Source organism: Apaloderma vittatum, unplaced genomic scaffold (assembly GCF_000703405.1).
Source record: "Apaloderma vittatum isolate BGI_N311 unplaced genomic scaffold, ASM70340v1 scaffold11837, whole genome shotgun sequence".
In the NCBI taxonomy this organism is placed as follows: Eukaryota; Metazoa; Chordata; class Aves; order Trogoniformes; family Trogonidae; genus Apaloderma; species Apaloderma vittatum.
In genome coordinates this window covers 47,987-61,609 of record NW_009726750.1, presented here as the reverse complement: position 1 = coordinate 61,609, position 13,623 = coordinate 47,987, and the positions used below count along the sequence as shown (strand labels likewise).

At 38.3% G+C, this 13,623-nt stretch overlaps 1 protein-coding gene across 1 annotated transcript in view; it reads left to right on the top strand.

The window, feature by feature from the left end:
* The window catches only part of EPHA3 (EPH receptor A3), a gene marked incomplete at its 5' end in the record, with an annotated part of 136,707 nt that overhangs the window by 87,960 nt on the left and 35,124 nt on the right, over positions 1-13,623 (top strand). The window contains 2 exons of the mRNA XM_009873398.1: positions 5,357-5,481; positions 12,546-12,708. Coding sequence (XP_009871700.1) covers positions 5,357-5,481; positions 12,546-12,708 — 288 coding nt within the window. The remainder of the gene's footprint in view (positions 1-5,356; positions 5,482-12,545; positions 12,709-13,623) is intronic.

Genomic DNA, 13,623 nt, shown 5'->3' with positions numbered 1-13,623 from the left:
TGTTTCAGCAGTTGTACACACATGGCTTCCCAAAGTTAATACTGAGATGTGTCTGCTACAGGACAGGGGAATTTCTTCTAGTATATTTTACATCTGTAAGCCAGTCACATATGAAAACAATAACCAAGGAATAAGGAAAAAGTCAATAAGGAGATTTATATACAGCTGCTATTAAACTGGAGGAAAACAAATGATCTGTTGGGGTCAGTTTCGCTGGGAAATCAATTTGTGCAAGGTTTTATTGTCATCTCTGCTAGATCCTTCATGTTATTTGCTTGCACCTTTAATAGTCATGACTGAGGAGGTTTTTACACTTGTGAGTCTAAGCTCCCTGGATCATTGTGTTCGTTACCTTTTCAACATCCACATTCCCAGTTGTCCCAAATGCTACCTAACATCATTGAGCGCTCAAAGTACATTTCCCCTTGTAACTCTAGGGAGTTTTAGATGTTCATACTAACTGCTTAAACTAGCCGTAAACCAGTTAGACCAGAGTACCAGATAAACAGTGACCATCTGATGCATAAAAATGCCTCTATATACACTGCATGTGACTATTGAGACTAAACCTCCTAATGCATAGCCACACAAGCCTAAAGCTAATTCTAAAAGCCACCAACTCTTATTTGGTGAAGAAGTTTAGAGTAGTAGTATGTTAATCTGAACACCAGTAAAAATATAAATACATAGTGGAATATGAGCTGCAGGATTTATCTACAGATGACTGAAACAGTGTTTGTTCAAGGTTTTAGAGTTAAAAAAGTACTCTCTTTAAGTTTTCTTTGAGTTGTACATTTTCTAAATGACAAATTATTTAACCCGATTTTATGTGGCTGTTGATGCTTTAATACAATTTTTAAAATGTGATAAATCTTTTCAATGTGTCATTATTTGCTAAGCCATGGTACAAAATTGGTTTTGTCAGTGGGAGCTGCAGACGTTTGAATTATTTATTCTAGTGTTCTGTTGTTGCACAATCTAATTGTCTTTTAATTTAAGAAAGGAAAATCCTGGAAGTGCAATGAAAACTGGCTACTCTAAATATGAAGTACTCCTGTTCCTTTTTGAAGCAGTTCTGTTCATTTTTGAAGGCTGATTTTGAATTCAGTCTCATCCTACTGTAGTTATGGTTTTCAGGAAATTCTTGATTCTTTCTTCCTATAAGACTCACAATTACCTGTATTGCTGATCATGGTGATGCCTTCATTGTTTAATGGTTTATAATGTTAACTACCGTATAACTGCAGTTTTTCTCTTTTCTGGATTTTCAGAATCTTCCAAGTAAATAGTAAAATACGGTAACTGAGCTGCTCTGGTGAGAAGGGAGGATTAGTTGTGTTACAAAACGGAAATTAAGGCTGACTTCTGCTTAGACACTACTTATTAAACAGTTCATAAGTTTCGATGTTTTCATAAATTAGGGTTCACGGACTTGTAGCACTTTCCAAACCTACCTAACAGATATAGCATAAACGCCCCCCAAAGTGATTGCATTGACATTTAAAACTTTTATCAGTCCACCTTCTTGCAGACCAGCAAACTATGCCACATGCTGTGCTCATAAATTTTATCATTTTATCTCATCTTGGTGGAACCAGATTGCGGTATGTGTTCATCAGTTGCTGCTGTGTGTTAGTAGAGGAATCAATTCTGTACGTAGACAAAGAACCAATTTAGCAAGGGGAGAGAGAGACATCAGTTGTGCAGGGCAGCAAAAGAGCTAGGCCACCTCTTGTCTCTTGGCGTAGAGCAGAGTCTGGTTTGGGGAAAGCCACGTTGCTGATGCAGCTGTGCTGGTGCATGCAGGGTGACAGCCCCTTCAGGCACAAGATCCTGACTCTTTTCGCTGCCCCATCAATAGGGGTCTGCAAGAGATGCTTGCTTCAAAATTTATCCTTGTTCCTCTCTACTACACAGAAGGAGGGTCTTGGTGCTGAAATCATCCCAGGAGGAGGACAGTTCCATTTCACCTTTGCTTCAAAGAGCAGTACCACCAGGAAAGGAACTGCTCCAAGAGGTTCTCATGAGGGCTGTCCTCGCCGGGGCTCTGTTTTGTCAGCAGAAACACAGAGCGGGACCAAAGTCATCTATTGCTTGTAAGGCCCAATGTGAACACACAGAGATGATGGAAAGAGCAAGGAAATTATCAAATCCATACCCAGATACTGAGTCTTGTTTTTAACATACTGTGTGCTTCAAAATTAAAATGCTCAGATTCTACACATGATTAAAAATTAAAATTAGGTTACAAATACGTATCTTCCCCTCTGAACGCGAACAGCCTCATTTATCCTCTAGAAATAAATAGAATCATGGAATGGTTTTGGTTGGAAAAGATGTTTAAGATCATCAAGTCCAACCATTATCAAAATCTACCAAGCCCACTTCTAAACCATGTTCCTGAGCACCCTGTCTGGATGATTTTTAAACACATCCAAGAACTGCGATTCAGCCTCTTCCCTGGGGAACCTGTTCCATACTTTGGTAACCCTTTCAGTGCAGAAGTTTTTCCTAGTGTCTAACCTAAGTCTCCCCTGGCATAACTTGAGCCATTTCCTCTTGTCCTATTGGTTATAACTTGTAAGAAGAGACCAACACCCACCTCTCTACAGCCTCCTCTCAGGTAGTTGTAGCGAGTAGTAAGGTCTCCCCTCAGCCTCCTTTTCTTCAGGCTAAACAACCCCCAAGTCCCTCAGCTGCTCCTTGTAAGACTTATTCCCAAGACCCTAATAGCTGACCACAGAAATATCTGAAGACACTGTTCCTTTGTGTGCTAGTGATTAATGCCTTAAAACTAGGTAACTTTTGGAATTTGCATAGTTAAGATAAGATGTTGGTTTACAGATTTGACATATGTAATTCCTGTAGCTCAGAGGTTCAGTAGCTGTTGGAGTGCTCTGGTGTGCAGTGCTGTGTTGCAGAGCTCAGATCTGTTCTGGGAAGGGGGAATTAAAGGTGCCTGTGTTTCCTGTGATTATCCATCTCTCCTCCTTTTACCCGTGCAGTGTGATACTGTCTCTTCCAGACACTTCGTATGTATAATTTCTAAGCAGTTTGGGGAACCCTAGAGATTCGAAAAGGTATATTAATGCTTTGTAATGTTATTAATTACTGACAAACAGACACTTTTCTAATAAACTACTGTGAGATAAGTTACTCGTGGCTTCTGCAGACATGTGTAAATGAGCTCAAAATAATTAATACTGTGTTAGAAGAAAGCTTTTTTTAAAGCACATCTATATTGGAGCATATAATATTATTTCAGCTTGCTCTGAGAATGCATTATAGCATAAATTACCATAATTTATTAGGGGAAAAGCCATTTCTGTTAATCATATATTAATTATTCATAAAATCTCTATTAATGTTACCTTAATGGGAAATGTTACCAGCTAGGGTACTGGGTTTGGCAATCTATTCACAGAAAAAAAAAAAAAAAAAGATGAATAGCTTGACTTAAAAAGAAAACATAAAAATAACTTTCAAGAGCATAAAACAGCAAGCATGGATGTATGAGTTAAGGTAGAGCTGGCTGTGTTAGAGCAGTCCAGCCAGCTAATAACTTTGTGTTTTGGCTCTAGCACTGGTTTGTGCCTAAGTGGAATTCAGGTGGAATTACTGAACGATATTTGTTACAAACCAGTCCTGTATACCTTGCCCTAATGCTTTTCAGCATTTTAGCAAGCATAGATCTGGGAAGTCTGAGGGAAATAAAAAGAGTCTCTTTCCCATTCTACTTTAAAAAAAACACAAAAACAAACAAGCAAAAAAACCCCAACAAACAAACAAAAAACCCCACAACTTAAAAACCCCTCTCAAATCTAATTTCAGTAATTTAAATTCAGGATAAATTTCCCTACTGGGGGAAAAAAAAATGCAGCTTTTAAATGTGCTCAAAAGGCTATTGCAAACCACATGACATGTGAAAATGCTGCTCAAAGGGTGTGTTTTTATCCAGAACAAATGTGGAAAAGTGTATATACGTAAGTGCTTGTGGGTGTCTGTTGCTTCCTAGGTGCTCTACTCAGTTAAAGGAGGATGTCAACATTTAGATTGTGACTTAAGACTAGAAGGTATGTTTTGATGGTAGTTTAGCAAAATGAAAGACAGAATGAGTTTTCCAAAATTTATTTTAATTAAAACTTCTCTTTTTTCTTGCTTTTAAAAGTTCTCTTGCAGAAATGAAAACCTGAACAGAATGGGCATTGGCTAATGCATGCAAATGTGGAATGCCTGTAAAGTGCAAGTAGTTTTATGTGAACAGTAAAAGCTTCATGGGATTCAGCTGCAGTTAAATTGTTTAGATCAGCTAGAGCCTTTTTATTAGGATAGCACAATGTTGAACTTATAAACACATTTGTTTTACTTGCTAAGATAAAAGACTATTTATTGGTAAAAAGATTTTTTTTTTAAATGACAGTTACAACCTTTAATGTGTGATCTGTAAGCTATCATCTGATGAATTTTTGGCCAAAGCCATGGAAGAGAAGCATTTGAAGTGGTAAGCCAACCCAAAAGAAACAGAAAAAAAAAATACTTAAAAAATTGCATAGCTTTCAGTTAGTCCAGGAAACCCAGGCCTGGTCTTGGAACAACAGGTAGAGCTGGGTGGTCTAAGGTTGAACTGATGTTCAAGAATCTTAGGTAATTATAGTGGGGTTTTTTTCTGCAGCATTGATAGTACTTCCAGTTTCTTGGTAGTGAGTGAGTCTGGCATACAATCATCATGCCTAACTGATTAATTCAGATCAGAAATGAGGTTATTTTTCAGTTTTGATTTTTTTCTTAAAAATTCATTTTCAAAGAAATGTGGTAAAGGAAAAGCATATATGGAAGCAATTTATATCTGGAGAGCTTACCAAATCATTTTATAAAAGAGGCTGTATTCTGCACTATGCTGATGGTTGTTACTAGCCTTGGATGCCAGGAGCTCCTTGTATGTAATGCATCCCAGCACCATTTTACACTTGCATATGAAAACGTTATCAAATTTCTGCAGATTCTGGTAACGATAAGACTTCAGGATTATAACAAATAGGTAGTGCTGTTATTTTGTTCTCTCTTTTAGTATATCAAATGAATTTCATTGCTTACACTATAGTAGCAGATCGAAACCATCTGCTGTCTTGCCACTGGTCCGCCGGTCTAACAGAAAATCTCAGTTCATTTTCCTTGAGGCCAGTATGCTTTAAGGCATCTGTACTAGGACTATAATCCAGCTGCTGAATGTTGATATAAGTCCAGACCTATGCTCGTGTGTCTTTTTAAATGGATACAAGACTTTTTGCCAGGGATTGGAACAGAGATAACTCAGTTTGCTTTTCTCTCTTCCCTCCTTCCCCCATCCCCTTTACAGCTCCATCCCCCATCACAGTCATAAGGAAAGACAGGACATCCAGGAACAGCGTGTCTCTGTCTTGGCAAGAACCTGAACATCCAAATGGGATCATCTTGGACTATGAGGTCAAATACTATGAAAAGGTGGGAAGGAAAATTGAAGGGGGGTGTGTGTATTGGTAATATTGTAATGAAATTATTGCATCTTGCCTGTGTTAAGTGTTCAGAGACATCCCTGTTCACTCACTCTCTGCCTCAGTGACACCAAGTGTTGAAACTGTTCAATTTTTGATAAGAGAACATCATGAAAATATGAAATGAAATTCTTGTGTTGTCTACCAAGTTCATCCTCAAACACATCAGAACAAATACAGAAAGTAATGCAGACAAGCTGTAATACCTGTTTTATCTCGAATACAGTTTACTTACTCAGTTCTGTTATGCTGTCAGTGTTCATACATTTGTTAGCATCCATATGTTGGTGCTCCCTGTGGTGCAAGCATCATTTACACAAAAATGATTTGGAAGAGATGGGCAATCCTTTTAGTGACTGCTATGCACTGTGAAAGTTCCCACTTTTCATCAATAACTGAATTCTTCATATATGTTGTGTAAATAACTGTCACCATTCAGTAGGTTCTGCTTTATATTGACATTTTCTTATATTTACAGCTGCTGATTTCTACAGCATATGTAGATCAATATTTAGGAAAAAATAAATATTCATAACAGAATGGATATTTTCTAGTAAATCTTACTGGTATTGGCCCTTTTTAGATTGGTCAGGGAAATCTTTTGATGCTGCTGAAGTTGACAAGACACACCAGAACTATTTCTGACATGTCAGAAATAATGATTTAATTTAGCGTTTACTAATGCTGTTCATATCTAGAAATTAAGCTTGTATTTCACATGTACCAGGGAAGACTAGTGTCATTATCCCCTTAGAAAATGCTGTCAAAAAGACTCCATGGGTAGTCAGTTAATCTTTATGAAGTTTTCTCATGGAGCTTACCAGTGCCCAGTGTGGTATGATAGTCTATACCTGATCTCCAGCTGAAGGATGGGGATTGGAAGGCCCTATTTTGAAAAGAGGTCTCACAAATTAATGTCATTTAATTATTTGAGGAGAGGAGGGGGTGGGCTTTGTGAGCACTTGACCCTTCAAAGACCTTGGTAAAAAGCTGAACATACAAGGGACTTCTCATAAAAGAAAAAAAAAAGAAAAAAAAAAAAAGCAAGCTTCCTAAACATTTCAGTTCAGTCTCACCCTACAGAGCAGCAGTAGCATATAGACTTTCATATGGATATTTTCCCATTATTTCAATGGGGACAGGATCAAGTCAGGATCCTGGGCTTGACAAGTGAAAGTGAATTGGCTCAGAAGTCAGACTGTCTTTAATTGTACATCCTGAGCAGTGAAGGGATGCAGGAATTATTTAAGCTCTCTTATTTCCAAATTTTTAAAGAAAATAAAATAGATAGTGCTTTTTAGTAAGTCTTGGAAGAGCTATTTACCTTGTAAAGAGCCTATGCCTGAAATATCCCAAAACCTCATCTCGTTTTGCACAGGCTAGGGTATTTATCTGACCCCCACCTGGAGGACTGTGCTCAGCTCTGGGATCCTCAACACAAGAAGGTCATGGACCTGTTGGAGCAGGTCCAGAGGAGGGCCACAAAAATTACCAGAGGGCACCTCCACTATGAGGACAGGCTGAGAGAGTGGGGTTTTTTTTGGCCTGGAGAAGAGAAGGCTCCAGGGAGACTTTTAGTGGCCTTCTAATACTTAAAGGGGGCCTACAGGAAAGAAGGGGAGGGTCTCTTTATCAGGGAGTGTAGCGATTAGGCCAAGGGGTAATGGTTTCAAACTGAAAGCGGGTAGATTTAGATGAGACATTAGGAGGAAATTCTTTACTGTGAAGGTGGTGAGGCTCTGGATCAGGTTGCCCAGAGAATCTGTGGAAGCAGCCTCCCTGGTGCCAGGCTGGATGGGGCTTACAGAAATCTGGTCTAGCAGGAGGTGTCCCTGCCCATCTCAGGGAAGTTGGAACTAGATGATATTTAAGGCTCCTTCCAACCCAATCCGTTTGCTGATTCTGTGATTAGCTTGTGCTGCATTTGAGACCTACCTGTCTGCTCTTGCTGCCATTGGCTATCCTTCTGTTTTCTAAGAGTTGTGGCAGCCCTGGATCAGCTCCACCTCCAGTCTTCCCAGGTGGAAGTCCTTGCTGGGGTCTCTACACAAGTACTGCAGGGTGCAGGGTTTAACATGTGGCTGTGTTGTGCATTGTGGCATTAGGGCAATCTCTCTGGGTTTAATTGCTCCAAGGGGAGAGAATTTTTCCCATTGTGTGGATTTAGTTCATTTTAATTGAGTGACCGAGAAGTTTTACTTGTGTATTTGGGTTTTTTTTAATGGTATTTTCATCATCATTCGATGCTCAAATTGGCTTGATTTACGCAAAAAAATATTCACTTTCCAGTACTGTTGTATGCACAGACTGAGCATGCAGCTGCTATTCCCACTGAGTATATCCAGTCCTATGCAGCAATTGGTTGTCATAAGACAGCTTCATAAGACAACCAGTCTTATGAGGCTGTTCTTGCACATGTGTTTCTTCCTTTGAAGTTTGTGATCAAGTGTTCATATGCACCAGACAGCTTTTTTTTAAACCAAAGAGCCAACTGCTTGACAATAGGAGCCAAACCATTTAAAGCAAAGGGTTTTTTAAAAGCAACTTTCTGACATCAATGTTTTTAACATGTGGTCTGCAACCCCTTGGGGATTCAGAAACCTGTTCCTCAGGGTTTATGAAAGGTAACTAAGAAAGGCAAATCCGTTGTCAGGAGACTGGAATCCATTGCCCTTTTTAGGTCTGCAGATTGAAAAACGTTGAAAACTACTACTATGTACATGTTAAACTTGCCTCAGGTCAGGGCAGCCCATGCTGGACTGCTACTCTTCATTTCTTCTCCAAACACATTTGGAAGGTGCTGCTTTTCAGTCTGAGATCTCTAAGCAGCTCCACTTCTCTCTTCTTTTGAAAGGAGAGCTTTCTTTTTAAACTGGTTGGGTCCACTTGATTTTCTGCTTCAGAAATCATCTTGTTTTTGCTCATCAAAAAACCCACTACTGTTGAGTGGCAGCTGCTAGGAAACAAACCTTTCCCAGTTAGCAGTCTGGGTGTTTCTCCTGACAGGTCATACCGGATTGCTGGTAGATGAGTTATGGTGAGCCATTCTTTTCCCTCCTGCTTGTTTTTGCTCGTCATACCTTTTCTAATCTGTTAGAAATTTAATGAAATACAGCGCTAATAGAGTAATACAGGTCAGCCCAATACTGTCATACACCTTATCCATGCAAATGTGCGAGTTTGTTTTTTTCCTTAAGTTGTTCTTAAATTTCACAGAATACATTATATTTATGGGCAACTGCATATTACTGATATTCAGGATGTTAAAACAGATTTTTAATAAGAAATGGAATATTCTGTATCTAAATTACGATAGTATGTGGAAAATACTTATTTTCTGCAAGGGTAGATAATTAACGTATTCAGGGCTTTTTCACCAGTGATTTTACTTGTATAACCAAGAGGCAACATAGCTTTATGTGATGTCTCTAGAGAAATGAGGGGCTATAGTTTTGCAACACCGTTTTAAGTTTTCAGAATGAACTTGTGGGGTCTCAATGCATAACATGAGTCGAGAGTGACTGTTTTTCAGACTCGCTGTTTGGAGCACAGTTGTATTTTGTGTAAAAATCTATAGGGCGTGGTTCTGAGGTGTAAGTTACTATTTATTCGAAACATTTTAAAGAAATAAAATCCTCTTTCAGAGAAGTATCATATGAAACTTCTAGGCATTTGTTTTATGCCGGGGCATAACATTTTATGTTAATGGTACTGAGTGACACCGCAGTTTATTCCATCCATGTAATGTGCTATATTTTAACAGTCTCGGCCGTCAAAGTGCACACATAACAAATGTCTTTTTCTTTTCTTACACAAGCAGATACTTTGTTTTCTCTTCATCTTTGCTCAGATAATTATGTTCTCTGGAAAGCGTATGTTTTCAGACAAAAAAAAAAAGAGCAGTCTCTTAAATACCACACATAAACTAGTAATTGCTTCATTTGTAAATGTGGCTTAAAATATGATAACTAAATCCCATTCATTTTATTAAGGGTAAGTCTGCTGCAAACAATGAGTGAAATTTAATTGCAGTCTCACATTGCAGTAATAGATTTGCCTTTGCAATCATTGAAATTGTGTGCTCGGTGGACTGGTTAAAGCCAACAAATAAATAATATCTAGTTTGTACTCTTTCTGTAGCTGAAAAATAAATTATATGCAAATGCACGTAGTAGCTTTTAAACTCTTTTAATTCTGGCTCCGAGGGTGGGTGGCAACATAGATTCCGTGATGTTTGTAGGAACTGTCATGTCAATGAGCAGTTCACACCTGGCAGTAAGGGGAGGCAAAACTGGGACTCTGGATTCCTCCTGAAGATAGATAGTCTGGTTTTGGCCTCTCAAGTGTACATGCAGCTGATGGAGAAAGTGTTCCTCCTCATATAATATAAACACTTACTTATCTGCAAAAGGACATACCGTTCACTCTAGCTAGTACTGCTGCTATAAATTTTAAATGTATCCAAATTATGTATTTTGTTTAAAATTTAGTTTAAAATTTTAGTTTAAAATTATAAAATCTAATTTGCAAATTAGACACATGGTAATGGGATTGCTTCCAGTAAAGACTGTATCTGGTAAACTATGCAAAAATATTCAGGAAGAATGAGCTTTGTACATCCAAGTTCAAATTTATCATCAAACGGAGTGTTTGATTAAAGTTCTATTTGGCAAAGACTGAGTCTTCCTTTTTTGTAGAGTCCTTCTGCTTATGGCAGCTATAGTGCTATATCTCTGAAGTTTTGCTTCATCCTCAAGAAAGATAAACTTGGGCTTTTATGTGGTGTTTCGCTGATTTGATTACTAGTAACATAAAAAATGACTTACAAAATACGTGTGTAGAAAAGCTTACCATAAACTAAGATACCATGACATCGTCCATACCATTGTTTTAAACGTTTATTTTCCAAGTTCTGTGGAGGATAATTAACAGACAGGGCCATGACTATGTTTTCCTTTGCACGTATGTATCTGCACAAGAAGGAAATGTTTGCATTTCATAAAAGCAGCCTGAAGTGAGATCAAAATGAATGTCCAGTCGTAGCATACACAAAAGATTTTATGTTTTAAAGACAAGATTATTATGTCTTTGAAATTAGAATAGTTCCCTACATTCAACTGAATGAAGAGATAAGGAAAGCCTGCAAGTTCTAATACTAGCCCTTTGTTACTTCAAATATAAATAATTTTAGGCAAACCTGTTAGCTCCTTAGAATGTCTTTATGTAAAGTTTCTTCCCTGAACTTGTAACATAAAACTTTTTCAGAGAAGTGTCATGAAACTATGAGGACATCCAATGCTGATTTCCTTTTTATTTTTAGTGTGCGAAGATAATGGGCCATGGTAAACGTTTTTATACTCATTCTTAGAAGATTAGGTCCAGCTCACCCTATCTGAGCTTTTGGTTCTGAATGTTAATTTGTAGGCACAGGCTTAGCTGATTTTTCTTTCTTTTCTTTTTTCCTTCAATGTGATTACTCATGTGCATAACATTAAATGTTATGTGGGAATTCTGGCAATTTCCCTAACTATGGTGTAAATATTTCTGTTTCTCTTTACATGAAAGACTGCCAAGAACAGGGTAGTTAGGCTTCTGTAGCACCAAAGTGAACAGTTTCTCAGAAACTTCTAACTTAGAATAAACCTGGCTTTCTTACTCTAGACAAACCCTAGAGCAAACACACTAAAACAAATGCAGTTACTTGAACTTTTCATGTGAAGGTCTTTGATGATGGGTATACTGAGTGTTTTCAAACCTCTGTACTTGTGCGTCGGCACTCTAGTGTTGTCGAAATTAAAATGTCAGTACTTTGCAAGTTAATGCAATGCCATAAAATGTAGTGGGAATTAGGTGAGGTTGTTTACATCCGACACATTAACTCATTTTCTCTTTTCAGCTAGGCAAAACTCAATTATCTTTCGGAGTTTTCAAAGTAAAAGGGCAGCATATGAAATCCCCAGCACCTCCAGAGTAAAAAAGTTTGTGGTTGGGAACTCAAACAAATGAGATTCTCACAGTTCCCCACATGTGTGGCTGCTGTCCAGAGCGTTTTCTGAGGCAGTTCCAGATGCCATTTTTAGGAAGCAAAAAATGCTTTTTTGGTACAGGATGGCTTTAGTAAAATAAGCTATACCTCAGGCTCCAAATGCATGCTGAGGTTTTTAGACTATGTGCTTACAGTGGGACTGAGACATACTTTTATCAGAATTAGCTTTTTACACAGTATGAAACATATCCAAACGCACTAAATTACAAAATGGTCCATTTCTTATTTTATATAAAAAGTCGCTATGTCAGAAATACGTGACTATTAAGCAGAGTGTGGCTGTGAGGGTATCATGTGTACTGGGCACACACACTTGCTCTTTAGCAAGAAGTAGTAAGGAGCAAATGCACGTTTCCTTTCTGGCTACTAAAGCCCAAGACTCACTGAGGACCAAGTTCAGTGGGGTTTGATGGATGCATCGATCTCATAGTTTTTATAGCATAATAGGAAACCTGCTCGCAGAGGTGAGGTGAGGAGCCTGAGTGGAGTTTCTTTTCTGACTGTTATAAAGGTAAACACTGTCTTGTAAAACGTCAGGCTGTAAAAACTGCATCCTGCTATAGCTCTGCAGGGCCCTAAAATGTCTAAGTTGACCTGTTACAGCTTCAGTGCAGTAGGCAAGTCTGTTTTGAGGTTCTTAAATAACATTTTAATCTTCATTTTCTTGTTATATTACAGACTAAAGGCAAAATGATGCAAAGCCATTTAATGAAATGTCATATGCTCAGCATGCCTAGTGTTTGATTTAAAGCACAAGGCTGTAGAAGCTCTAATGATTTAGATTTCTTGCTAATCAAAATATTTTTAGCTGATTGAAAATGAATGGCTGTACAACCATTTGTCAAGCTATAAATATGAAAAAATGATGTTGGCGCTGTCCAGGTGATTTGTAGTAATTTTGTACCAACCACCTCTTGTTTCTGTTTTTTAGGATGTGGTTTTAATCTGATAATTTCTCTTCCCAAAAGCAGGAACAAGAGACAAGCTATACTATTCTGAGAGCCAAAGGCACCAATGTTACCATCAGCGGCCTCAAACCTGATACCACCTATGTCTTCCAAATTCGAGCCCGAACTGCAGCTGGATATGGGACAAACAGCCGCAAGTTTGAATTCGAAACCAGCCCAGATTGTATGTATTTGTTCAAATGGTTTATATTGACATCCTGCCCAGTTTCTGACAATTTTGAATGGCTGCTTTCACTCCTTCTCTAGTTTAGTAAATGCGACTTAGAACTATTTATGATGTGTCTTTCTGGGTAGCTTTACTATATAACTTTATATTTTATCATTAAACTTGAAACATGCTATGAAGAGTATATCATGACTATCACAGGTGCTATTTTCTTCCATTCCCTTCCTGACCCCTGCCTCGTGCCAGAATCGATACTTGGGTCCTACCAAGGGACCAGGGCTCCTGCCAAGGGAGAAAGTTTGATAGGAAAACAGATTCACAGCCTTGCACTCATTCCAAGTTTGTGGCCTGAACAATATGGACTATAAACCCCTTCTCCTAGAGAAGTGATTTTATATTGGTCCGTTACTGCTGTGGGTCAGTGTGTAATTATCTATGCTACTGCAGAACATTGCTGATGTCTTCTGTGTAGCCATGAGATGAAACTAATGTGCACAGGCCTGAAGGATGATTATTCAGCTGGTCGGGAAGCAGGGCTATTTGGATCCCTTCTCCTCTCTATCACTACATTTCAGGATGGCCTTGTGGAAGTTATTTGCTGGTCTAGCACTCCTTTTTCTTTTCTCTGACTCCTAGATAATAACATTATTTAACTGATGACCTTATAGGTATTTTGTCCAAGTTCATTTGTTATATCAGAAAGACTCTTAATAAAGTTCATAGTCTTAAATGTTACTTTCTCATCGCTTGGTACCATATAGTACATCAGACCTCTTTAGTGAGAGTTGAAAGTGGCTTAATGTGTAAAAAAGTCAGCCTTTGCTTAGGTACCCAATGTAGACTGATAATGCATAATCAAAGACTTTGCTTTTTAGAAGGTCAGACTTTCATAGAAAACTCGTGTCTGCTGGT